Source organism: Mesoplodon bidens (genome assembly GCF_964165515.1).
Source record: "Mesoplodon bidens genome assembly, chromosome: 11".
Taxonomy (NCBI): Eukaryota; Metazoa; Chordata; class Mammalia; order Artiodactyla; family Ziphiidae; genus Mesoplodon; species Mesoplodon bidens.
Window position 1 is genome coordinate 35,907,992 of NC_138167.1, and position 27,929 is coordinate 35,935,920.

Genomic DNA, 27,929 nt, shown 5'->3' on the forward strand with positions numbered 1-27,929 from the left:
TACGGCCAAGCCTAGTAGTAGCTCTGGTCGGAAGCCCTTTCGTTAGCAGGAACCCGAGATGACTAGAACCTGACAGAGGCGTGAATTAACCCGCCACGGGTGAAAATCAGACATGGGGGTGAGAGATAAACCTTTACCCACCTGAGGCTTCTACTCTATAAACCACTTACTGGAGTTGGTTTAAAAGCAATGAGGACTACAGACTCCCTGTGAGAGCCAGCACAGTTCCAGGCCCAAGGCTCACCTCGCCGCGCGCCTCAGGCCCCAGCCGAGCCCCGGCCAGATGTTAGGACCCGAACTACTGACGTCACGGAAACGTGACGTCACCAGCACTGACGCAGTCTAACAGGGAGGGGCCTCTCAGCTCACCTCAGAACGCCGTCAGCTCCACGGAGCAGCGAGCTGGCCGCCTCGCGCTCTGCCCTGAGGGTCCGAATAGTCAGAGCTGCGGGAACCGATGCGCCGGAGTCGCTCAGGAGCTAAGGAGCGGCCATCCCTCTCCCGCCTTGACCCTTAACCGCGCCCTCTCTAAGGCCCAGGCGCGGTCCAGGCGGCCGCGCGCTCACGAGCCCGCCGCTTGCGGCGGTCACGCGCACGCACGCTCGTGCGCCCGTTCCCTGAGAACCCGGAAGTGCGAGGGAGAGGCGAGCCACGTGGGTGGAGCTGGAGCGCAGCTCGCATGGGGGAGTCTATCCCGCTGGCAGCCCCGGTCCCGGTGGAACAGGCGGTGCTGGAGACGTTCTTCTCTCACCTGGGTATCTTCTCTTACGACAAGGCCAAGGACAATGTGGAGAAGGAACGAGAGGCCAACAAGAGCGCGGGGGGCAGCTGGCTGTCGCTGCTGGCGGCCTTGGCCCACCTGGCCGCGGCAGAGAAGGTCTATCACAGCCTCACCTACCTGGGGCAGAAACTAGGTACCTCCGCCCCGCCCCCCGTGCCCCTTGAGGAAGGAAAGGGAGTATATTCCCCCATCGGCAGTGGCTTGGGTTCCCTGTCTCTGTCACTCTTAGCCGCAGGCTCAACTCCGCACTCCCAGGTCTCCTCCCACCGATCCCGTCCTTCCCTCGGCTTCCACAAACCCCGCCCACCGGCCTCCGCGGCAGATAGATTGGCAGTCCGGGTGGATGTTGTTTGCAGGACTGTGCTTCAAACCGATGGCTGTATCCATTTTGCTCATGCATGGATTGGTGCCATAAATGAGAAGTTAAACTCTATGTCCTCGCTCTCTAACCAGTGACACTGCGGCGAGAGCAGCAAAACTTGGCAATACAACCTAGTTAGAATTCATGAACACTATTGTCTGGCTTCTTAAGGCCCCAGAGAGTTACAGTTGGAGTCCTACCCCCTCTTTGTAGACCCACAATAAATATCTAATGAATGAAGAGAAAAATGAATGCTGGACAGGAAAGGCAAGAAATATGCCTAACACTAACAAGAGGGGCCTTACAGGGAAAATGGTAAACACTCTTATCATCCCATGATAAATCTTGCCCCTGAAAATAAGATGCAGGAGCTGATTAAGCTGATTTTCACTAGTAGAAACAATTAGTCTGAGTAAATCAGAAGGAAATAATATATGTGAAAGCCAAGGGCTATACATACGAAGTATTACTACTTATAATTACCAATATTATGAATCCCAGAGCTTTTAGAGTTGTTTTAGTACTTTGGCGTATTTTAGACCCTTTAATATCAGAGTCACAGGGTCTGGTATGAATGAAGGACACATAACAGTATAAAATAGAAGTGTACAATTCGGTGCAGATTCCAGTGTGAGTTTCTCCCCCCCGTTTCCTTATATTGCCTGAAGGTGACCATGTACATCTTGCTTTCAGTAAACACTCAAGGGGCAGGGCTTTCTGAGATCTTAACTGTGCTCTAGCTTTTCAAACAATAACTTGTTATGTAGTGTGTTGACTTATTGGCGACAACTAGTCAGGTAGTTTCACCTTGTGTATTTTTTCCTCCCTTTCTTACAGTGGCACTTCTCAGAAATTTACAATTGCTCTTGCAGTGTTATAATTCCCCTTTCTACAGATTGGCAAATTGTGTGCATGCAGTTGTGCGGGTAGGTGACAGAGCCTATACCAGAATACCTACCTTTGAACTGTCAGATTGTGTTTGTATCCAAATGATTTATAAAAATTGTAGATGTAGTATAATTTACAGTTAAATATTAAATAATTTACATATTATTATGTATATATGAAAATGGGGAGGATTCTGGCTGTAAAATCGAAGGTGGGTAATTTTCTTGCAGTTTTAGTGTTTTTAGATTCCCCCGCCTCATGAAGAATGGTGATTGATCCCAGTGCCATGTTTCTTATATTTTTTTCTTTTAGCTCACCTATGAGTATTTGATAACCTGTGGCCTCACTCTCCAGAAAAATATATATGTAATACAATTTTGCATGTAATCTGAAAGGGTTCAGTTGGATTTCCTAAAGCCTATGTATAGACCTCAGTTAAGAAATCTACTCTAGTTTAAGTTGTATGTGCCTGGTTTTAGGTGCCTGGCTGTGCCTAAGAACATGCACAAGGCCATCACTGTCTCTGACTTGGGTTTTCTGAAGTGGCTCTTATGTAAAGCGATTAGTTCTGCACAGACCCCAGCTTGCATGGGTGAGCCTGAGGGCTGTGCTTTGAAATTGATCCAGGGAGCAGTTTACACTGTGAAACATGCTCAGGCGCTGTTTAGGCTCCCAGCTGATCTGTCACTTCGGTGTAAATGTTCTGAAAATGGCATGTTTAATGCCACATAACTTACTCTCGTGTACAGTAAATGTAGGTTCCAGATGTAAATTTTTAGCTTTGCAATTACCTTACCGTTTTTTGATACTGGAATGTTTGTGATATCAATGTGCTTACAATATGACTTCATGATTATTGAGTTGACTCTCCATTTTCTTAAAAACTTGGGAAAATTTTTGTGTTGCTACTTAAAACAGTCCCATGTTCTTCAACTACTTTGCTATTTAGAACATTTATATGGTTTTCTTTAAAAAGCAAAACAAAAGTTTATGTCTATTTTTTAAACATGTAGAAAGCACGGTTTTAAAAAGTGAGTCTTTTTGACCTCACTTTTGTGACTGGTGTTTATTGGAGACCTTGGCAGTGAATCCTGATTATAGATGCAAGGGTGGAACTTTAGACAAAGAACAGACCTGACAGGGAGCCTTCTGTTCCTGTCTTGGCTCAGTTGAAAAACTTTGGGGTGAACCCTTATCTTGGAGCCCTCTCTTTACTTTGAGGGGCGAATATATCTATTTGGGGAAAGATCAGTGATTAACGTATGCTGACTCAATACCTGCAGAGGACTTTAGAAGGTCATACTTTTCTCCCCTTTGTTTCACTGCTGGAGAGTTTCCTCAACACCTGGCAGCTGGAAGATAACATGGTAGAAAATGACTTAACTTGAGAAATGATGTTTAAAGGTTATCATTAGCAAGAAGTTGTGGAATAAAATATTCAATTAGAAGTGCAAAACTTTAATATACTCATTCCTTGAAATTTCATGATGTGAGATAGACTGTCGAAATCTTGAAAAATAATGAGCATTCATAAAACGAGACTTCCATGGAAACAATTCAAAATAATCATATTTTGTAAATTCAGAAAACTGAGACAAGAAGCCTGGTGTCTCTGATTCCTTATTTCCCAGCATGAAGGAAGGCCACTCCCCATTGGATATTCCTAACCAGGGTAGTCACCAAGTAGGCTTGTGCTCCTGAGAGCTTTGAGAAGAGAGACATGTTTAAAACAAATGCGTTGGTGGTCTCCTCCTTCCTTAAAGTGTCAGGTAACTTGGTTTCACATAGTAATAATGGATGTTTATTGATAAGCTTTAAAAGGTATTCTTTATATTTATATGGTGTTTCCACACCCCCAGGTAAGGGTAATCTAATGAAGGAAGGTATCCCTTTTTCGCCCAGAGTTAAAATTTTCACCAAGTTCACCTTGTTTAACAGCGGAAGTGAGTACACAGTTAAGGTCACCTAGCTATCTATCAAATAGCTAGCTATTCTTTTTACAGTACTTGAGGCTCCCAATTTACCACAGATTCGCAGAAGCCCAACTGTGTAGTATTGAGAGCTTCTTATATCAGTTATAAATGGAAGGGGAAGGGATTAGCAGTACTGATTACGTGCTTTGCTCCAGGTGTGTTACATACCAAATGTTATTTCATTGTGTCTTTTTAGTTTCATGTTAAAACAACAACTAAGGCTCAAAGTGGCTAAGGTTAAGTCCTGTGCACATCACACAGCTTGTAAATTTGGAAGCTCAGATTTGGAACCAAGTCTTTCAGACTTCCAGAGCTTTTAAATTTTACCTGGTACTCTTGCTACCTTCGTAACCTAAGAGATTTTGTCTTAGACCTGGGCACAGAGGTCCATTTATTTCATACCATCACTTTACAAAATCTGCAAAGCTAGACTTAATATGGGTGGAGAGGAAAGGCAAACCTTCCAGGATACAGTCCTGTATGGGATATTGGTGTCAGGGTCAATCCACCTGTACCATATGGTTTTTGCTACTATTAGTAGGAGAAATGATGTGAATGCTAGTCAGTCTGGGCAGTATATTGGAGAAAACACTTTTTCAGTATCAGCAGTTTGCCTGTGAAATCAGTAGTAGTAGGGTGACCAACCCTATAGGTTTGCCTGGAGTTGAGGGGCTTTTCAGGACATGGGACTGAGGGTTTCCTGAGAAGCTAGCCTTTCAGTACTAAAACCTGGAAGGTCATGGGTAAACTGGGACAAGGTGGTTGCCATAGTGGTAAGGGATATAAGATTCATTTCTTGAAATACAAACTGGGCAATGAATTGTGAAATGTTTCATTCATTAAGAGGACATTTTACAAATGCCTTGATAAGTAATTTATACTCCTAATTGGTATGTTTAGAATAGTAACTCATTCATTAAAGCATTCTATGAATATCAACAGAAAATTTTAAATGTCATTCATCTCTGAGATTTTTATATATTCCTAAGAATTACTGTTTTAAACCTGCCCTGTTTCTTTTTGTTCTCCTAATGTTTTACCTCTGACCTTTGGTGGGGTACAGAATTGCTTAAGAAAACATCTATGGGGCTTCCCTGGTGGTGCAGTGGTTGAGAGTCCGCCTGCCAGTGCAGGGGACGCGGGTTCGTGCCCCGGTCCGGGAAGATCCCATGTGCCGCAGAGCAGCCGGGCCTGTGAGCCATGGCCACTGAGCCTGCGTGTCCGGAGCCTGTGCTCCGCAACGGGAGAGGCCACAACAGTGAGAGGCCCGGGTACCGCAAAAAAAAAAAAAAAAGAAAACATCTATGAAACTGGCCCCATAATTATTAGAAACATAGTTGATCATGTATTAATACAGAAGTAAAGAAATAATGTCTATGCCATTTGAACCTTTTTGGTTGTTGAAAAGAATGTATGTGGCCTTACTTTTTGCTGATTTTCTTTGGAACCCCTGAGTTACAACATGAGTTACAGCAGCAGTTATTTATAATTGCTTCCTACTGTTTTTTTTTTCTATTTTATTTTCTTTATTTATTTTTGGCTGCTTTGGGTCTTCATTGCTGTGTGTGGGCTTTCTCTAGTTGCGGCGAGCGGGAGCTATTCTTCGATGTGGTGTGCGGGCTTCTCATTGCAGTGGCTTCTCTTGTTGCGGAGCACGGGCTCTAGGCGCGTGGGCTTCAGTAGTTGTGGCCTGCGAGCTCTAGAGCGCAGGCTGAGTAGCTGTGGCACACGGGCTTAGTTGGTCCGCGGTCTGTGGGATCTTCCTGGACCAGGGATCAAACCTGTTCCCTGCGTTAGCAGGCGGATTCTTAACCACTGCGCAACCAGAGAAGTCCCACTTCCTACTCTTAATAATTCACAATATGATACTTATTATGACACAACCTGTACTGTCAACCTTGTTAAGAGCACTAACAGTCCCTTTGTTCTCCTACGATCCCAGTAGTCTGTGTTTTCCATTTTCTCATACAGCTTGAAAGGAGAACGCAACTCCGAAGCAGAAATAAAATTTTCTGATTTACCAGGAGTAACAACAGTGTTTCATAATTGGGTGTTCTCTTTTGTTTTAAATATCTTTATGTGGAAGGAGGGCTTTTTAGATCCAGGTTCATGTCACTTGCAAGGTTAATCATCCTCTGAATTAGATCTGAATCCTCACTGAAGTGGGCTGGGGAAATATTGGTGCATGGGTAAGGAAATTTGTTTTTTGAATTTATGAATTTTATTTGTTTTTTTATATAGCAGGCTCTTATTAGTTATCCATTTGATACATATTGTGTATATATGTCAATCCCAATCTCCCAATTCATCACACCACCCCCTGCCACTTTCCTCCCTTGGTGTCCATACGTTTGTTCTCTACATCTGTGACTCAATTTCTGCCCTGCAAACTGGTTCATTTGTACCATTTTTCTAGGTTCCACATATATGCGTTAATATACAATATTTGTTTTTCTCTTTCTGACTTAGTTCACTCTGTATGACAGTCTCTAGATCCATCCACATCTCTACAAATGACCCAATTTTGTTCCTTTTTATGGTTGAGTAATATTCCATCGTATATATGTACCACATCTTCTTTATCCATTCGTCTGTCGATGGGCATTTAGGTTGCTTCCATGTCCTGGCTATTGTAAGTAGTGCTGCAATGAACATTGGAGTGCATGTATCTTTTTGAATTATGGTTTTCTCTAGGTATATGCCCAGTAGTGGGATTGCTAGATCATATGGTAAATCTATTTTTAGTTTTTTAAGGAACATCCATACTGTTCTCCATAGTGGCTGTATCAGTTTACATTCCCACCAACAGTGCAAGAGGGTTCCCTTTTCTCCACACCCTCTCCAGCATTTGTTGTTTGTAGATTTTCTGATGATGCCCATTATAACTGGTGTGAGGTGATACCTCATTGTAGTTTTGATTTGCATTTCTCTAATACTTAGTGACTTTGAGCAGCTTTTCATGTGCTTCTTGGCCATCTGTATGTCTTCTTTGTAGAAATGTCTGTTTAGGTCTTCTGCCCATTTTTGGATTGGGTTGTTTGTTTTTTTCATATTGAGCTGCATGAGCTGTTTATATATTTTGGAGATTAATCCTTTGTCCATTGATTCATTTGCAAATATTTTCTCCCATTCTGAGGGTTGTTTTTTCATCTTGTTTGTAGTTTCCTTTGCTTTTCAAAAGCTTTTAAGTTTCATTAGGTCCCAATTGTTATTTTTGTTTTTAATTCCATTAGTCTAGGAGGTGGATCAAAAAAGATCTTGCTGTGATTTATGTCAAAGAGTGTTCTTTGTATGTTTTCCTCTAAGAGTTTTATAGTGTCCGGTCTTACATTTAGGTCTCAAATGCATTTTGAGTTTATTTTTGTGTATGGTGTTAGGGAGTGTTCTAATTTCATTCTTTTACATGTAGCTGTCCAGTTTTCCCAGCACCACTTATTGAAGAGACTGTCTTTTCTCCATTGTATATCCTTGCCTCCTTTGTCATAGATTAGTTGACCATAGGTGCGTGGGTTTATCTCTGGGCTTTCTATCCTGTTCCATTGATCTATATTTCTGTTTGTGCCACTACCATATTGTCTTGATTACTGTAAATTTGTAGTATAGTGTGAAGTCAGGGAGTCTGATTCCTCCAGCTCTGTTTTTTTCCCTCAGGACTACTTTGGCTATTTGGGGTCTTTTGTATCTACATACAAATTTTAAGATTTTTTGTTCTAGTTCTGTAAAAAATGCTATGGTAATTTGATAGGGATTGCATTGAATCTGTAGATGGCTTTGGGTAGTATAGTCATTTTCACCATATTGATTCTTCCAATCCAAGAATATGGTATATCTTTCCATATCTTGGTATCATCTTTAATTTCTTTCATCTTATAGTTTTCTGCATACAGGTCTTTTGTCTCCCTAGGTAGGTTTTATTCCTAGGTATTTTATTCTTTTTGTTGCAGTGGTAAATGGGAGTGTTTCCTTAATTACTCTTTCAGATTTTTCATCATTAGTGTATAGGAATGCAAGAGATTTCTGTGCATTAATTTTGTATCCTGCAACTTTACAAAATTCATTGATTAGCTCGAGTAGTTTTCTGGTGGCATCTTTAGAATTCTCTATGTATAGTATCATGTCATCTGCAAACAGTGACAGTTTACCTTCTTCTTTTCCGATTTGTATTACTTTTATTTCTTTTTCTGATTGCCATGGCTAGGATGTTCAAAACTATTTTCAAAACTATGTTGAATAACAGTGGTAAGAGTGGACATCCTTGTCTTCTTCCTGATCTTAGAGGAAATGCTTTCAGTTTTTCACCATTGAGAATGATGTTTACTGTGGGTTTGTTGTATATGGCCTTTATTATGTTGAGGTAGGTTCTCTCTATGCCCACTTTCTGGAGAGTTTTTATCATAAATGGGTGTTGAATTTTGTCAAAAGCTTTTTCTGCATCTATTGAGATGATCATATGGTTTTTATTCTTCAATTTGTTAATATGGTGTATCACATTGATTGACTTGTGTATTGAAGAATCCTTGCATCCTTGGGATAAATCCCACTTGATCGTGGTGTACGATCCTTTTAATGTGTTGTTGGATTCTGTTTGCTACTATTTTGTTGAGGATTTTTACATCTATATTCATCAGTGATATTGGTCTGTAATTTTCTTTTTTTGTAGTATCTTTGTCTGGTTTTGGTATCAGGGTGATGGTGGCCTCATAGTATGAGTTTGGGAGTGTTCCTTCCTCTGCAATGTTTTGGAAGAGTTTGAGAAGGATGGGTGTTAGCTCTTCTCTAAATGTTTGATAGAATTCACCTGTGAAGTCATCTGGTCCTGGACTTTCGTTTGTTGGAAGATTTTTAATCACAGTTTCAATTTCATTACTTGTGATTTGTCTGTTCATATTTTCTATTTCCTCCTGGTTCAGTCTTGGAAGGTTATACCATTCTAAGGATTTGTCCATTTCTTCCAGGTTGTCCATTTTATTGGCATAGAGTTGCTTGTGGTAGTCTCTTAGGATGCTTTGTATTTCTGCAGTGTCTGTTGTAACTTCTCCATTTTCATTTCTAATTTTATTGATTTGAGTCCTCTCCCTCTTTTTCTTGATGAGTCTGGCTAATGGCTTATCAATTTTGTTTATCTTCTCAAAGAACCAGCTTTTAGTTTCATTGATCTTTGCTGTTGTTTTCTTTGTTTATTTCATTTATTTCTGCTCTGATCTTTATGATTTCTTTCCTTCTACTAACTTTGGGTTTTGTTTGTTCTTCTTTCTCTAGTTCCTTTAGGTGTAAGGTTAGATTGTTTATTTGAGATGTTTGTTGTTTCTTGAGGTAGGCTTGTATTGCTATAAACTTCCCTCTTAGAACTGCTTTTGCTGCATCCCGTATGTTTTGGCGTAGTGTTTTCATTGTCATTTGTCTCTAGGTATTTTTTGATTTCCTCTTTGATTTCTTCAGTGATCTCTTTGTTATTCAGTAACATATTGTTTAGCTTCCATGTGTTTGTGTTTTTTACGTTTTTTTCCCTGTAATTGATTTCTAATCTCATAGTGTTGTGGTCAGAAAAGATGCTTGATATGATTTCGATTTTCTTAAATTTACTGAGGCTTGATTTGTGAACCAAGATGTGATCTATCCTGGAGCATGTTCCGTGTGCACTTGAGAAGAAAGTGTAGTCTGCTATATTTGGATGGAATGTCCTTTAAATATCAATTAAGTCTATTTGGTCTATTGTGTCATTTACAGCTTGTGTTTCCTTATTAATTTTCTGTTTGGATGATCTGTCCATTGGTGTAAGTGAGGTGTTAAAGTCCCCCACTATTATTGTGTTACTGTCCATTTCCTCTTTTACAGCTGTTAGCAGTTGACTTATGTATTGAGGTGCTCCTATGTTGGGTGCATATATATTTATAATTGTTATATCTTCTTCTTGGTTTGATCCCTTGATCATTATGTAGTGTCCTTCCTTGTCTCTTGTAACGTTCTTTATTTTAAAGTCTATTTTATCTGATATGAGTATTGCTACTCCAGCTTTCTTTTGATTTCCATTTGCATGGAATATCTTTTTCCATCCCCTCACTTTCAGTCTGTATGTGTCCCTAGGTCTGAAGTGGGTCTCTTGTAGATAGCATATATATGGTCTTGCTTTTGTATCCATTCAGCGAGCCTGTGTCTGTTGGTTGGACAGGCTCCACCAAATGGTTAATCCATTCATGTTTAAGGTAATTATCGATATGTATGTTCCTATGACCATTTTCTTTTCTTTTCTTTTCTTTTTTTTGCTGTACGCAGGCCTCTCACTGTTGTGGCCTCTCCTGTTGCGGAGCACAGGCTCCGGACGCACAGGCTTAGTGGCCATGGCTCACAGGCCCAGCTGCTCCGCAGCATGTGGGATCTTCCCGGACCAGGGCACAAACCCATATCCCCTGTATCAGCATGCGGACTCTCAACCACTGCACCACCAGGGAAGCCTGCTATGACCACTTTCTTAATTGTTTTGGGTTTGTTTTTGTAGCTTCTTTTCTTCTCTTGTGTTTCCCAGTTAGAGAAGTTCTTTTAGCATTTGTTGTAGAGCTGGTTTTATGGTGCTGAATTCTCTTAGCTTTTGCTTGTCTGTAAAGCGTTTGATTTCTCCTTCGAATCTGAATGAGATCCTTGCCGGGTAGAGTAATCTTGGTTGTAGGTTCTCCCGTTTCATCACTTTAAATATGTCATGCCACTCCCTTCTGGCTTGTAGAGTTTCTTCTGAGAAATCAGCTGTTAACCTTATGGGAGTTCACTTGTATGTTATTTGTCATTTTCCCCTTGCTGCTTTCAGTAATTTTTCTTCGTCTTTAATTTTTGCCAATTTGATTACTCTGTGTCTCAGTGTGTTTCTCCTTGGGTTTATCTTGTATGGGACTCTCTGCGCTTCCTGGACTTGGGTGGCTATTTCCTTTCCCATGTTAGGGAAGTTTTCGACTATAATCTCTTCAAATATTTTCTCGGGTCCTTTCTTTCTCTCTCCTCCTTCTGGAACCCCTATAATGCTAATGTTTTGCATTTAATGTTGTCCCAGAGGTCTCTTAGGCTGTCTTCATTTCTTTTCATTCTTTTGTCTTTAGTCTGTTCCACAGCAGTGAATTCCACCATTCTGTCTTCCAGGTCACTATCTGTTCTTTTGCCTCAGTTATTCTGCTATTGATTCCTTCTAGTGTATTTTTCATTTCAGTTATTGTATTGTTCATCTCTGTTTGTTTGTTCTTTAATTCTTCTAGGTCTTTGTTAAACATTTCTTGCATCTTCTTGATCTTTGCCTCCATTTTTTTTCCAAGGTCCTGGATCATCTTCACTCTCATTATTCTGAATTCTTTTTCTGGAAGGTTGCCTATCTCCACTTCATTTAGTTGTTTTTCTGGGGTTTTATCTTGTTCCTTCATCTGGTACATAGTCCTGTGCTTTTTCATCTTGTCTGTATTTCTGTGAATGTGGTTTTTGTTCCATAGGCTGCAGGATTGTAGTTCTTGTAGTAGTTCTTCTGCTGTCTGCCCTCTGGTGGATGAGGCTATCTGAGAGGCTTGTGCAAATTTCCTGATGGGAGGGACTGGTGGTGAGTAGAGCTGGCTGTTGCTCTGGTGGGTAGAACTCAGTAAAACTTTAATCCGCTTGTCTGCTGATGGGTGGGGCTTGGTTCCCTCCCTGTTGGTTGTTTGGCCTGAGGCGACCCAACACTGGAGCCTACCTGGGCTCTTTGGTGGGGCTAATGGCGGACTCTGGGAGTGCTCACGCCAAGGAGTACTTCCCAGAACTTCTGCTGCCAGTGTCCTTGTCCTCAGGGTGAGACACAACCACCCCCACCTCTGCCGGAGACCCTCCAACACTAGCAGATAGGTCTGTTCTGTCTCCTGTGGGGTCACTGCTGCTTCCCCTGGGTCCCGATGCACACACTACTTTGTGTGTGCCCTCCAAGAGTGGAGTCTCTGTTTCCCCAGTCCTGTTGAATTCCTGCAATCAAATCCCACCAGCTTTCAAAGTCTGATTCTCTAGGAATTCCTCCTCTCGTTGCCAGACCCCCAGGTTGGGAAGCCTGACGTGGGGCTCAGAACTTTCACTCCAGTGGGTGGACTTCTGTGTATGTGTTCTCCAGTTTGTGAGTCACCCACCCAGCAGTTATGGGATTTGATTTTATTGTGATAGCGCCCCTCCTACCATCTCACTGTGGCTTCTCCTTTGTCTTTGGATGTGGGGTATTTTTTTTTGGTGAGTTCCAGTGTCTTCATGTCGATAATTGTTCAGCAGTTAATTGTGATTCCGGTGCTCTCGCAAGAGGGAGTGAGAGCATATCCTTCTAGTACACCATCTTGAACCATTCTCCTGGGTAAGGAAATTATACACAGGTCCACCACTACACTGAATTGTACTGGCGTTAATTTACTCTACAGTGAAATTATGAATCAAAAAATATTTAAATCCAAATCATAGAAGTCAGAGAACACGGTAGATGAAAACTCGTTGAGCTCAGCAGTTTAGAGTCTTTCCTTTTGGATTCTGAGAGGTGTTTTGTACTTCCAGTTTCTCTACCTTACCTGTCATGTGCTTATGTCATTTGTCTACCAGGGGGCCAGTCTTTCTTCAGCAGGAAGGACTCCATCCGCACCATCTATACTTCCCTGCATAATGAGCTGAAGAAGGTGGTGACTGGCCGTGGTGCCCTTGGTGGGACCGCACCTCACGTGGAAGAGCTCCTTTCCCACCTGTCAGAGCAGCTCTGCTTCTTTGTTCAGGCTCGGATGGAGATCGCAGACTTCTATGAGAAGATGTACACCCTCAGCACACAGAAGTTCATCAATGCCGAAGAGCTTGTTGGCCTTTTAGACACCATCCTCAAGAAATACAGCTCCAGGTCAGTGTAGGGGAGGAGGGAGGGAGGGACAGAATGTGGCAGCCTCACAACCCCACACAGAGTCTCAGTCTTCCCCACACCCCTGCGGAAATCTGTGATGGCATAACTGTGAAGGAGAAATAGCTGTTTTACATTTTATACACATCAGTTAGTCAACAGGTATACATTAGACATCTTCTTCGGGCTTAGTTAACACCATGCTGGATGGATGCTTCTCTGAGCAGCAGCAAAAGGTCGAGAATGAAGTAATCCTTAAAAGTTGTAACTGATTTTTCTGCTTATGAAAGAATTCACACAACAACAACAGAATTGTATATCAAATAGTGTGACATTTTAATAAACCACTATTCAAATAAATGTCCCTTTCAAAGTCATCACCTTGGTGAGTTATCCACTTGATTCCTCTGATGGAGCCATTACTTAACATGTGTAGGGAGCTCCTTTATAATTGCTTTCAGCACCTGTCGCATAGTTTTGATTTTGTCTTAAACTTCCTTGGTGGAGGCAGGCATCTGTGCTTTAGAGGAGGGCATGTTTTTTTGATAGTCAAAAAGATATTTGTAGCCAGTTTAATTTTTTTAAAAAAGATGTTGATCAACTGGAAAAATTTATTTGAAGGAAATTGCTGCTTATAAAGTGAGACTGGTTGTAATGTATTGCTCACTGCCTGGCCCAAAAAGCAGTTCCAAAAGAATTTGAGTAGTGTTGTGAACATCATTGACTGTGAATGACTCAGTTTTATTTTTGGGTCCTTGGAGCCTGGCTTAGAGCCTTGCACATAGTAGGTGCTCAGTAATTTTATGATGAATTAAATGGAAAGTGATGCTAATCATTGGAGAAATGCAAATCAAAACTACAATGAGGTATCACCTCACACCAGTCAGAATGGCCATGTCAAAGAATCTACAAACAATAAATGCTGGAGAGGGTGTGGAGAAAAGGGAACCCTCTTGCACTGTTGGTGGGAATGTAGATTGATACAGCCACTATGGAGAACAGTATGGAGGGGCCTTAAAAAACTAAAAATAGAATTACCATATGACCCAGCAATCCCACTACTGGGCATATACCCTGAGAAAACCATAATTCAAAAAGAGACATGTACCACAATGTTCACTGCAGCACAATAGCCAGGACATGGAAGCAACCTAAGTGTCCATCGACGGATGGATAAAGAAGATGTGGCACATATATACAATGGAATATTACTCAGCCGTAAAAAGAAATGAAATTGAATTATTTGTATTGAGGTGGATGGACCTAGAGTCTGTCATACAAAGTGAAGTAAGTCAGAAAGAGAAACACAAATACTGTATACTAACACATGTATATGGAATCTAAAAAAAAAAGAAAAAAAAAGTCATGAAGAACCTAAAGGCAGGATGGGAATAAAGATGCAGACCTACTAGAGGATGGACTTGAGGACACAGGGAGGGGGAAGGGTAAGCTGGGACGAAGTGAGAGAGTGGCATGGACATATATACACTACCAAACGTAAAATAGATAGCTAGTGGGAAGCAGCCGCATAGCACAGGGAGATCAGCTCGGTGCTTTGTGGCCACACAGAAGGGTGGGGTAGGGAGGGTGGGAGGGAGATGCAAGAGGGATGAGATATGGGGATGTGTGTATATGTATAGCTGATTCACTTTGTTATACATCAGAAACTAACACACCATTGTAAAACAATTATACTGCAATAAAGATGTTAAAAACAAAAAAACCCAAAAAGAGTCATGTACCACAATGTTCATTGTAACACTGTTTACAATAACCAGGACATGGAAGCAACCTAAGTATCCATTGACAGATGAATGGATAAAGAAGATGTGGCACATATATACAATGGAGTATTACTCAGCCATAAAACGAAACGAAATTGAGTTATTTGTAGTGAGGTGGATGGACCTAGAGTCTGTTGTACAGAATAAAGTAAGTCAGAAAGAGAAAAACAAATACCATATGCTAATACATATATATGGAATCTAAAAAAACAAATGGTTCTGATGAACCTAGGGGCAGGACAGGAATAATGACACAGATGTAGAGAATGGACTCGAGGACATGGGGAGGGGGAAGGGTAAGCTGGGACGAAGTGAGAGAGTAACATTGACATGTATACACTACCAAATGTAAAATAGATAGCTAGTGGGAAGCAGCTGCATAGCATAAGGAGATCATCTCGGTGCTTTGTGACCACCTAGAGGGGTGGATAGGGAGGGTGGGAGGGAATCGCAAGAGGGAAGAGATATGGGGATATATGTATATGTATAGCTGATTCACTTTGTTATACAGCAGAAACTAACACAACATTGTAAAGCAATTATACTCCAATAAAGATGTTTTAAAAAATTAAATAAATAAATGGAAAGTGATGACTTTGAAGGATACCACTCCTTTGGATATATGAGTTCAGATATGTTTGCTTAAAAAAGAAAGGCAGATATATTCATTTATATTCCCAAATTAAGCCTAATACTCATCTGATTAATGGACTGGGGGAAGTAGGCTAAGTGGAGAGATTAAAAGAGACTTCACAGAGGAGGTAGAATCTGAGAAGACTTTTAAGGGTAGGTAGGATTTTGAAAGAAAAGGCAGGTAGAAAGCATAGGTTCCTCCATATCTGTGACTCCACATCCAGAGATTCAAAGTATTGAATATATTACCTACTAAAATATGTTACCTCCTAAAATATATTACATACATGGGTTTGTAATATATTTTACATGTGTATATAAGTGGACCTGTGCAGTTCAAACCCATGTATGTCATTCAAGGGTCAGCTGTATTCTAAATTTTTATTTATTTTTAGTAGGTAATGTGTTAACATGGCTCAAAATTTATGAAGTACAAAAACATGCAGTAGTGAAAAGTCTCCCTTCTGCCCCTGTTCCTCAGCTACTTAATTTCTTTCCTAGGAGTCAATGAATGTTAACAAGTTCTGTCATTCTCAAGAGATAGTCTATGCATATAAATACACACATTTCCTTTTTTTAAACAAATTTTACATGTTTACAAATTTTTTTATCTTTGGAAATTTTTTTATTTCTCCCTGAAATCTGATTAGTATGTGTTTTCTTTTAATAAAATAATTTATTTTAAACCAAAAACTACAGTACAGTTGGAGCTGTGATTCTCAAGAGGAAGAGATCTTATGTGGTGATTCCCAAATGCTAACGTGAAAGTGTTTTGCTGAACCATTTTGGGAGCTTAAGAAAAATACTGTTACCTGAGCCCTTCTTCTTTCCCAAGAGAGTAACATTCAGTGATTTGGGGTTGGGTGCCTAGAAACCTGTCTGTTTTAAAAGTTCCCTGTGATACTGATACATAAGTCTGCAAGAAAAATTGGATAAATAAGGAAAAGATGCCAACATTAGGATATACTGGTTATTGAACATTACCAATGTGTGTGCAAGTGCCTGTGTGTATGTTGTGTCATAGTAATGAATGGTTATTACTATATAATTGTTTTTATTTTTATTTTATTAGATGTGTGACCTATCATCTTTGAACCTTCTTTGAAACATCCCACTTCTCAGAGGCCTGGGAATTTCTTCCATTGCAGTAGCAAAAGCCCAGGTTTCATTCTTGAAGATCTTAGGGCAGTACTTGGCAGTACCCCTTATCCTGCTGAGTGGATACTGATGGAGCTGGCTGTAAATCACATATGGTCAATAGGTGTTTTCAGCTATTGTCTCCACCCTCCACCAATGCTACCTTTGTCTACTTAATAGGGAATTAATGATCACAGACACATCCTAGCCTAAAAATTATCTACAGTAGAGGCTTTGGGTTCATTTGACCAACATAAATTCTTTAGTTTAGAATTTCTGAAAAGTTGAAATTCTGTATACTATATTCATTTTCTTTGGGAAGTGAAATTATTTTAGATATAAATTAACATGATTTGCCCTTTGCTTTCAGAGATGAAGGGGAGTCATGTTTTGTTTTTCTCCTCTGGAAGCCAGGTGTGCTCAGAGTAGAATGGTGTTAAAGGTTTCCTCTTTTGGCAAACTTATTACATTATTAAGCAAATGTAAATTGTTTAAGAATCGCAGTCATTTGTGATGCTGCATTTCAAACTGAATAATTAACGTTAATCATTTGAGTTTTCATTGTGTACCCTTTAGAAGAAAAAACATGGATTCACTCATGCAGAGTCAGGGTATCTACTACTCCTTGAATACTTCTGAGGAGAAGTAGAACTTGGGTTTTTATTTGCAAGGAAGTATCAGTGGAACATCTTTTGATTCAGTAGAATTTGTTTTGAATTTATTTACCTGTTTTGTACAGTGGACATAAAAGAAAATTCTGGCTAATCTTTCTACTTCATGGTTAAAACAAAACTAGAAGATAGATTATAAATGCAATTTAATATATACTCTCCTAAATCAAGAACTTTTAATTGAAGTATAGTTGATACACAATATTATATAAGTTTCAGGTGTACCGTATAGTGATTTACAATTTTTAAATGTTATACTCCATTTATAGTTATTATGAAATATTGGCTGTATTCCCTGTGTTGTATCATATATCCCCCCCCCTTTTTTTTTTTGGCCATGCCGCGCAGCACGCAGGATCCTAGTTCCTTGACCAGGGATCAAACCCGTGCCCCCTGCAGTAGAAGCACAGAGTCTTAACCACTGGACTGCCAGGGAAGTCCCATATATCCTTGTAGCTTATTTTAAATATAATAGTTTGTACCTCGTAATCCTCTACCCCTATATTGTGCCTCCCCCTGGAAACCCCCCCTCTCCCCACTGGAAACCACTAGCTTTACAACATCATTTTTAAGAAATAATTTTTTTTAAAGAAGTCAGCAATTATTCATTCTAGACAGCTTTTAAAAATCCATCTGGTATGGCAATAATATTCTATTAAATGATTTTTATTCTTTAATCATAATTTTGTAGCTAGGATTTAAAGAGCATTTTTTTTAAACTGAGTTACATAAATTTCTGTTTGCATTTTAGGAAGCACATTTTTTTTGACCTGAATGCTTCAAATGACAGAATTCTCACCAAGGGCAGAACAGTGATTTGTTTAGTCTTTATGCCCTTTTTCCTTCAAAAAAAAGATTTATGATGATAAGACTGTTAATGAAACAGTTAGTTGCATGTGTGTAGTTCAACAAGGTTAATTTAACTGTTGCCCACTGAAAATTTCATAAGCAAAACCAGCAATAGTACGATTTCTGTAGGACGCGTTCTATTCTAGGTATTTGACTCTCCTAGATCTTAACAGTGGAGACTCAAGGGTTTCTGTGATCTTGCCCCAGCCCAACTTTTCAAATTATCTAAGGCCCATCAAATGCCTTAAATTGCACTCAAACTCCTAGTAAAAAGGAAGCAGCTTCAAAGAGAAAACTTTGAGGATTTTAAGCAGAAGCCAAAAAAACAGTCCATAATCTAATGTATTCCCCATAAGGAAATTTGCCATTTCCTACCTTGGTTCCTGTTACTTAGTTTGCTTAGAATGTCCTCCAATTTGTAGGGGAGGAAAAAATATCTTTTTCCTTTACTCTTCTAAGTATCTCAGCTGGGGGCCCTTTAACAAAAGACAGATTAACAAGAGAAAAGCATACAAAAATGTATTTTAATATAGGTTTTATGTGGCATGGAGCCTTCTAAGGAAATGAAGACCCAAAGAAGTTGTTAAACCTGTTTTTATGCTAGATTTGATGAAGAGTGAGAGTTGTGGAAAAATGTGCTAGGATGAAAAATGGTATGAGCTAAGTGTACTAAACTGGGGGAAACAGCAAGGCCGTTAGTTCAGATTTCTCTCTGTGACCTTATGTCTTTGGAGATAAGGATGCTCCTTTCCTCAGGGTACAGGGAGGGAACCTCTTACTTGAGGATTTTATGATCTGCTTCAGGAGAGGGTCAGAAAGTCCTTCCTGCATATGTCATTTCTCAAATTCATTCAGCTTAAAATAGTCAATATACCAAGATGCCATATTTTGGGGTAGCATGTTCTGAACCTCATCAAGTTCTATCATGTGTCAGTTAGCTGTTGCCACAATTATTTTGTATAACAGACTACCCCCAAAATCACACTTTGGGGCTTGCAGGTCAATTGGGAGTTGTCTGACGTAGGCTGGGCTTAACTGGGTAGCTCTGCTGAACACCATTGGTCTCATTGGGCTTGGCTTATTGCTGTGAGTTTTGGGCTTGGTCAGCTACACGTGTGTTCGTTCTGAGCCCAAGGTTAGAGGGGAAGCAGCTACCCAGTGATGATGCCCAAGTGCCAAAGAACAAGCCCAATCAAGCTCATTTTAAGCCTTTGCTTGCATCAGATCTGTTAACATCCCTTTGGCCAAAGCAAGTCACATAGCCCAATCCATGGTCCAGGGTTGGGAAAGTACCCTCTACCTCTGGTGGGAGAGGCCGCAAAATCACACAGCAAAGGGTGTGGAATCAGGGGTTTTTAAGAACTGGGGCCAGAAATTTAAGCTCTCATCTTCACGTGGCTAAATCCTACCTGTTCTTTAAGCTTTATGACTCAATTGAAATCCTGTCTCCTCTATGACCTGCACAATCTTTCAACCAAAAGGAATTGCTCCTTTTTCTAAACTGTTAGTTGATTTGTACCCCTCGTAAGAGATGTATTACTTCCTGCTTATATCCATTATAAATACCTCCTTCTACCAGGGGAGGTCCTGTAGGGCAAACCTTTGGCTAATTCATCTTTATATCTTCAATGTAATTATATCTAAAAACTAGTAAAGTGATTGTTTTAAGTGAGATTATGGATTTTTTAAATGTGGTGAAATATACATAACAAAATTTACTTCTTTAACCATTTTTAAGTGTACAGTTTTTGTGTGTTTTTTGGGTTTTTTTTGATTTTTTAAAATTTTATTGTTTTGTTGTAATAAAACATACATAATATAAAAGTTATCACCTTAACCATTTTAAGTGTGCAGTTGAGTGGCATTAAGTACATTCACAGTGTTGTGCAACCATCACCACCATCCATTTCCAGAATTTTTTTTTAATCATCCAAACAGAAACTCTGTACTCATTCAGCAATAACAGCCTATTCTCCCCTCTACTCAGCCTCTGGTAACCTCCATTCTAATTTCTGTCCCTGTGAATTTGCCTCTTTGGTGTCTCTCATACAAGTGGAATCATGTGACATCAGCCCTATTGTGTCAGGCTGATTTCACTTAGCATAATGTTTCCAAGGTTCATCCATGTTGTAGCATGCATCAGTACTTTGTGTTTTTTTTTAATGGCTGCATAACGTTTTGTTGCTTAAGTATACAGTTTTGTGACATTCATATATTCACATGGTACTACAGTTTTATTTTTAATTGGGCTTCTGACTTCTCACATGCATGGGACCTGCATGGTTCTTTTGGAAGGAACTCCTTGATGGGGATTTGTGAAGAAGGGAGTGCGTGCTGGAGCTCCCTTCCTCTCTCTCTTTCTTTCTTTTTGGCTTTTTTTTTTTGAAGCAGATGTTCTCTGCCAATAGTTGTCAATTTATTCTGTATTCAGGCTCTTTCAAGCTGTATGTTTTTGGATTACAACAGTTTAACAGACCCCACTACGGTGTGAAATGTGAATAGGTATGAGGCACAGAGTGGGAATGGGAAAATGATACAACATAATGCTAATCTCAGAGTCTTGGCAGAATAACATTAGCATGAATTTTTAGCTCTTCTTACGGATGAAAAGTAGCTTCGGCATTCACATTCATCCTAATGTTGAACATTTAAACACTTTTCCGTATATGTATACGGAAGAGCTTGTGCAAAATTCTTTCTAAAGGTTTATACAGAGAAGAGAATTCATATTCTTTCAAGGAGAATGTTGGATATAAATGATGATTTCCAGCTGGAAACAGAAAAATCACTCAGTATTGTTATTTGTGGTAGAATGAAACCATTTTCCTCTTATTAACAGTCTTACTGTGTTCATAGCTCCTTGGCAGATTTTCGTGATATCCATGATTGTAGAATCTGGTGATACTTAAAGCTCATTAAGTGTCAAGTTGCCTAAAGGCTAAGGTGGTAGGAGCATTTCTCAGAATGCAAAGATTCTGAGACATGCTATAGTGTGTGTGTGTGTGTGTGTGTGTGTGTGTGAGAGAGAGAGAGAGAGAGAGAGAGATAGGCTTTCTTTTCTTTTTTTACAAATTTATTTATTTATTTATTTTTGGCTGTGCTGGGTCCTTCCCACTGCGCGGGCCCTCTCCAGCTGTGGCGAGCGGGGCGCCACTCCTCGCTGCGGTGCGCGGGCCTCCCATTGTGGCGCCTCCCCCCACCGCGGAGCAGGGACTCCAGGTGCACGGGCCTCAGTAGTTGTGGCTCACGGGCTCCAGGGCGCAGGCTCATTAGCTGTGCTGCACGGGCTCAGCCGCTCCACAGCACGTGGGATCCTCCCAGACCAGGGCTTGAACCCATGTCCCCCGCATTGGCAGGCGGACCCCCAACCACTGTGCCACCAGGGAAGTCCCGTGTTAGGCTTTCTTAACGTTTACTTCAAAGCATGTAATGTTTGAAGAGTCCAAATTAGTTAATTAATTGAGTACATGAACTAGAGGATTTGAGATCTGGTTTATCTTTCTGATTCTTTGAGTGTATTATTAGACTACACCTCCCACCCATGTTTTAACTTCTTTATCCTGAAGGATGTTGATTGTAAAATACCAGTAATAGAAAAAAAACAATGTTGTTGTTATGTGAATAGCTACATCCTATTTATCACGTGATAATCAGTTTCTATCATATAATATCCAACCTAGTTTGGGCTCTCTTAATCATAATCCCATTTGTTTAAATAGATTTTTAAAAACTCTAGATATACCTGTGATGACTTTTTTTTCCTAATTGTTTAATTGATAACCAGGATTTTCCTCTTCAACCAGGGCCAAAACAGATGTGTAAGAATCTTCTGTCTCATTGACAGTGAAGCAATTAAATTACATGGGCTCAGGCCTGTAAATCATCTCCCATGGTGCCTGGGGCATACGATATGCTTGGGAAATGCTAGATCTTGCCCACACCTTCAAAATGGGGTCACTTGCTAAGATAATTCCTGAAACCTCTGCAGATGCTTTGGAACTTGAGGAAGAGTGTTAAGGGCTTCATGTAGGCTCCTTGAGAAGGAGGTGCCTCAGGCCAGGCAGACACTGAAACTCCCTGGGCATTTCTCAGAAGAAAAAGATGAGCAAGAAAGTTCTAAGTGGTCCCTATAGAAAGGACTCTCCTCATCCAGTCCTTTGCCACACTTGATATTAGCCAAAAGGCTGAGAAGCGATAACCATTCCATCTCATTGTTACAGAACTTCATTTAGGTCATAAACAACAGAGTCAATGAGGCAGAAACTAGGATTCAGATCTTAACAGTTTAGTTACCACATTTACCGAGTTTCTACTACGTGCTGCGTGTTTGAGAGTTGGAGTGAAGGAAGAACGCAGCTTTTACTTCCCCTCAGAAGGAGCTCAAAGCAAGGGTGACCCTATGTCCCAGTTTGATAAGTTACACGATTAAGCTACAAAGGGGAAGACAGGTACTAAGAAACTAGAGGATATAATTAGAGGGCCTGACCTAGTCTGGGGGAGGACAAAGAAGACATTTTGAAGGAAGTGACTCTAAGAGGAGACCTGAAGTAGCAGAAAGAAGTGTTGATGGAAAAGGCTCAGGCTCTCACTGGCCTCAGGGTCTTTGCACGTGCCCGTTACCCCTCTGCCTGGGAGAGAGGACCTTCCCACAGCCTGTCCCCTTCCCCCTCAATTTACTAGACAAGTGAAGTAAAAAACGTTTTACAAACAGCAGGTAGCAGTCCATGAGTCATAAAATTAAGTTAGTGAGTAGTAATCTAATTAAAATATATATATTATTAAATATCAAGAGTACATTGTGCATAGTAAGGGTAAATGTGAAATTTTAAAACCTTTTATTTATCTATCAGTATATGCACTTCATCACAATATAAAGTGTATTTCTTACTGTAGATCATGGTCAAAATTTTTAAAAAACATTTTGTCTAGAACAAATAGAAATGAAATCGTGCTATTACCTTAACCTTCTCTGGGATACCATCGCATTTTTAGTTATTTAATATATGGAGAAAGTGAGAAGAATGAGAATGTGGCTCAAGCTGAGGGACCAAGTTACTCGAGGCCTCGTAAGCCTTTTTAAGGATTTTAGATTTTATCCTGAGATAAATGGAAAGTGGTTGAAGTATAAGATTTTTAAAATTTAGCCACAATTTTGTTTTTAACTGTGATTAAATATGAAGGGAATTTGAGAACTAGGAGTGAGTAAGGGCTTTCTGATAAATGTTCTATTCCTTTATTTTTTTATTTTTTGGCTGTTTTGTTGCTGTGTGTGGGCTTTCTTTAGTTGTGGCGAGCCGGGGCCACTCTTTGTTGCGGGGTGTGGGCTTCTCACTGCGGTGGCTTCTCTTGTTGTGGAGCACGGGCTGTAAGCACGTGGGCTTCAGTAGTTGTGGCACGCAGGCTCAGTAGTTCTGGCTCTTGGGCTCTAGAGCGCAGGCTCAGTAGTTGTGGTGCACGGGCTTAGTTGCTCCGCGGCATGTGGGATCTTCCTGGACCAGGGCTTGAACCTGTGTCCCCTGCATTGGCAGGTGGATTCTTGACTACTGTGCCACCAGGGAAGCCCTATTCCTTTAATAAACATTTATGGATTGTATACTGTTTCAGTTGGTTTTAGTCTCTACTCTCATCTGCAAAATAGGTTTCATAATACCTTTTGGAGTTACTGTGAACATTAAATAAGTTGATATGTGTTATGTACACATTTAAGAGATGTTTTAGTGACCTTTTCTTTGCCTCTTTAGGACCACACCCTGAAAATAAGTTGCCTTGTTTTGTCATACAATTCCCAGAATAAATAAGTTAAGAAAGACTTATAGTGGGAATTCTCTGGTGGTCCAGCGGCTAAGACTCAGTGCTTTCACTGCCGTGGGCCCGGGTTTGAACACGGGTCAGGGAACTAAGATACCACGAGCCGTGAGGCGCGGCCAAAAACAAACAAAAAACCCCAAGAAAGACTTACAGCTAATTCAGTTTCTCTGTATTTGAACAGAAGGTAGTGGCTATTCTCATTTTTTGTTTTTTTTTTAATGTCAGGCTATTTCCACAGGAGACTATGGTGCTGACATAATTCTGAGATGGCGAAGTTATATCAGAATGACCTTTTAAATAAATCAACATGGAATCTTTCCATCTTTCCTTCCCCTGCCCCCAAACATAGTATTAGTCTGACCACGCTGTTTGTGTTTTTTTGTGGATAGAAAGTGTCACTGTGGGGTTACATTTCCACTCATTTCTGTTAATTCCCCTTCCCCCTTTAGATTTCACCACCCCATCCTCAGTCCTTTGGAAAGCAGTTTCCAGCTGGAGGTCGACGTACTGAGTCATCTCCTGAAGGCCCAGGCTCAGGTCTCCGAGTGGAAGTTCCTCCCGTCTCTGGTTAACTTACACAGCGCTCACACCAAGCTGCAGACTTGGGGCCAGATCTTTGAAAAGCAACGGGAGACCAAGAAACATCTGTTTGGAGGGCAGTCCCAGAAGGCCATTCAGCCCCCACACCTTTTCCTTTGGCTGCTGAAACTCAAAAACATGCTTCTTGCCAAATTTAGCTTCTACTTTCACGAGGCACTGAGCCGACAAACGACTGCTTCAGAAATGAAAGCGCTGACTGCAAAAGCCAACCCAGACCTCTTTGGAAAGATTTCCAGCTTCATCAGGAAATATGACGCTGCCAATGTGTCCTTAATCTTTGACAACCAGGGTTCCGAGAGCTTTCAGGGTCATGGCTACCACCACCCCCATTCCTACAGAGAGGCCCCAAAGGGCGTGGATCAGTATCCAGCTGTGGTATCTCTGCCCAGCGACAGGCCTGTCCTGCACTGGCCCAATGTCATCATGATCATGACAGACCGCACGTCCGACCTGAACAGCTTGGAGAAAGTGGTCCACTTCTATGATGACAAAGTTCAGAGCACCTACTTCCTTACCCGCCCAGAACCCCACTTTACCATTGTTGTCATTTTCGAGTCAAAGAAATCCGAAAGAGACTCCCACTTTATTTCCTTCCTTAGTGAGATCTCCCTCGCCCTTAAGAACCCCAAGGTTTTTGCGAGTCTGAAACCTGGATCCAAAGGTTAGCAGGTGATTTGTGTGAAAGGTTTTCAAGACTGGAACTTGTGTTCTTAATTGCTGTAATGATCTACAGTGGTCTGTGATTAGAGTTTCCATCCACCTGTGCTGTTTTCAGGTCTAAATTAAAGACACGTCCTCCCTAATTGTGTTGCACCCTTTATAAGCAGTTAAGGCCAGCTGAGTTACGTATCCAAAGAGTGAGCTAGGTGATCATGGCTGCCGGTCTCCGTGGTACAGCAAGGTACTTTCGGCATTTTCTCCTTTGTTCCTGTATTTCATGTAGATTAATATGTATTGGCCTTTGGTTTTTCTTTCCAGACGTTTTATATTATTCTAAACGTTGTGTTCCAGTGCAATTTCAAATGCCCTCTCCTTTCCCCCTCTTTCTGGATGAGTAATTGGGATACGATATTAAACGGCTTTTTTAGAATCAAGGACTGTTTTCTAGCTCATAAATTAGCAAATTAACATGAAACTTTAAGTTTTGTGATCAACAAGTTAATATTTTTGATGCCAAAATTAGGATCTTGGTGAGAAATGTCTATCAGTTTGTGAACTTGAAGGTGAATCAGAGTGGTAGCCTAGCATTTGTTTTTTAACAATTCCGAAGATACTCATGGCAACTTTAATAGCAATGGTTTCTTTTGAGGTGACCTACACACCTAGCTGCGTTTGCTTTTCCCCTTATAAAGTTTCAGTTTTTCACTCTGTTTTAAAGTTAGCGTAATCCATTAAGTGGGGTTTCTTCCTTCAGAGTATAATCTGCTTGTCTCTCTATCACCTTTCTGCTGAAATGTGTGTTAATGTTTGGCTCTATTCCCTGGTTATTTTTAGGCTGAAAAAACAGGTCGCCTTGGTTTTTCAGCCACTTTTACGCAACTTAGCCTACTTTTATAAAATCAAAATGGAGGTCTTGATACCTTTTACTTGCTAAAAATCAATTGTGCATTCAGAAGACCTCTTCATGGTTGAGTCATCAACCTCGCAGTTGAGCACATCTGAACTTGGGTTTCATGCTGGTCTCCTCCACAATATTTTTAGAAGCAGTGATACATCTTAACACATGCTTCCTTAACACTTTCCTTCAGTAGGTGTTCATGGGGAAGGAGACGGGTCAGTAAAGCCATAATGGGCTGTGGAGACCTTCACTTCTAGGTTATTGATTCAGAATAAAAATAAGCCACAAAGAGTAATTGAGTTGTAACTATTTGATAGTTCCTTCAAAGCTTGTGTGCAGCGTAATTATCAGAGCATTCCTGTTTTTCATGATTGCACGGAGCCACTGTTTTTACTGGGTGGCCCCAGCAGGCAAGCTGGCGGCATTGGCAGAGACCGGAGAGCCCCTTTGAGCCCATGTAGGAGGCCTGCCCACCTCAGCCTGGACTCCCTGGTGGAAGAGCCCACTGGCCTGTTTTCTGGGGAGAACATGTGTTTTTCTTTTTCCTTTTTTTTTTTTAAGTCATATGATTTGTAAAAAGCCAGTTTGCTTTAAATAGAAAGTAGTGATTTCCCTCTGCATTTTATTCACTCAGGTTCTGTGAAAATCTGGACCGATTTTACAACATTGAACTTACATAAAAAATTGAAAACAATTAGAACTAAAAAGTCAAGTCATTTTTCCTCCCTTTCATGTTATGCTGAGAAGCTGAAAAATATTCCTTGGTTTTCTTGTATTTTTTTTTTCCCTGGGTAAAACCACCATTAGCCTTACTGATATGGTCTTCCGTGTACCTAAAAGAAATATGCTTCAGTGGAACGTGGAGGCGAGTGTAAATAAAACATATATACGATATTTAAATAATTAGCCCTCGCCTAGAACATATTTGAATTGTATATTTATTTTTAAACATATCTTGGTTCAAGCCAAGAAACAGTCATTTTACTCTGAGATTTGTCCTTTAAAATCAGTAATGAAATGATCTATAAAGTCTGTGTTTTGCTAATTGGAAGAGTACATCCTCATATTTTCTGCAGACTGCTTGCTTTGAAATATGTTTCTAAACCACAACTTGATCGATGTTTATGGGTAACCAGGAGTGTAGTGAACACTTATTTGTTTGCCAGCAAGGCCATCAAGGAGTGTTCATTTCAGGATGCTGTTTGGACACCGGGTAAATTTTACGACTTTGTCCTTTGGGTCCAACCTGGTGTCTGACTATGTCATTTTAGGGAGTGTGTGACAATAAAGCTGAATTCTTAACTGAGGAGCCAATACCCTTTATATAATTGCTTTGTATGTTTGGACATACTGGAGAAAATTTACTTTCAAGAAAGAAAATAGTTGGTATTTTCAACCTCACTCCCAGTAGTCAGTCAGGTGATGGTCAAAATAAGTTCACCCTTTGATCTAACAGCAAACCTGTAGTCAGTCAGGTGATGGTCAAAATAAGTTCACCCTTTGATCTAACAGCAAACCTGCAATTTTCTTTGGCATGTCAGCCTCTGAGCTTGACTTCCTTATCTGTAAAATGGGGATAAGGAAACATGGGCTTTTTCAAAGTATGTGTAAGAATGGAGTGACATCATGCATGTAAAAAAAAAAAAAAGACTTTGCAAACTTACTTGAGTTTGAATGTTTAAATAAAAGATGGACCACTCTTTCTTTAAACTCAGCACCTCTCCTGTTCCTGTCTTTCTCTTCAGATTGGTGACAAACCTGTGCTTAGTCGTTAAGTTTGAATGGTACTTAAAGAACTAGTTTAGCAGAGGAGGCAGATAAATGTCTAACCAACCCACCCACTCTACTTATTTTAGAATCTTTGTGGGTCTTCGTTCCCAAATTTTTGTGATTGATGGTAGCATCATTTCACTTCTTCTGTTTTCTTTTTTTTCTTCTGTTTTCTTACTGATATTTTTTTGTCTGATTGCTCTATCAATTACTGAGAGGGGTGTATTAAAATCTCCAATCGTGACTGTGGATTTCT

At 40.4% G+C, this 27,929-nt stretch overlaps 2 protein-coding genes across 3 annotated transcripts in view; one reads left to right on the top strand and one right to left on the bottom strand.

The window, feature by feature from the left end:
• The window catches only part of SRGAP1 (SLIT-ROBO Rho GTPase activating protein 1), a 375,594-nt gene that overhangs the window by 5,831 nt on the left and 341,834 nt on the right, over positions 1 to 27,929 (bottom strand). The gene's annotated exons all lie outside the window — the stretch shown is intronic.
• KICS2 (KICSTOR subunit 2) lies at positions 372 to 27,617 on the top strand. Of its 2 annotated transcripts, XR_014017111.1 has the most exons (4): positions 372 to 914; positions 12,581 to 12,866; positions 24,195 to 27,322; positions 27,379 to 27,617. XR_014017111.1 is itself a non-coding variant. In XM_081249819.1 (3 exons), exons 1-3 carry the CDS (start codon positions 680 to 682, stop codon positions 25,009 to 25,011), a joined length of 1,338 nt encoding a protein of 445 aa, XP_081105945.1. In that variant the 5' UTR covers positions 372 to 679; the 3' UTR covers positions 25,012 to 27,362. The 2 variants fall into 2 exon arrangements, 1 of the variants encoding a protein (XP_081105945.1); XM_081249819.1 differs by lacking the exon at positions 27,379 to 27,617 and having other exon boundaries at positions 24,195 to 27,362.

Excerpts from the sequence above, each read along its gene's own strand:
- KICS2 (XM_081249819.1), top strand. The coding sequence starts at position 680 with ATGGGGGAGTCTATCCCGCTGGCAGCCCCGGTCCCGGTGGAACAGGCG. Across the intron at positions 915-12,580 it reads CTACCTGGGGCAGAAACTAG|GGGGCCAGTCTTTCTTCAGC; the intron begins GTACCTCCGCCC and ends TTTGTCTACCAG. Across the intron at positions 12,867-24,194 it reads CTCAAGAAATACAGCTCCAG|ATTTCACCACCCCATCCTCA; the intron begins GTCAGTGTAGGG and ends TTCCCCCTTTAG.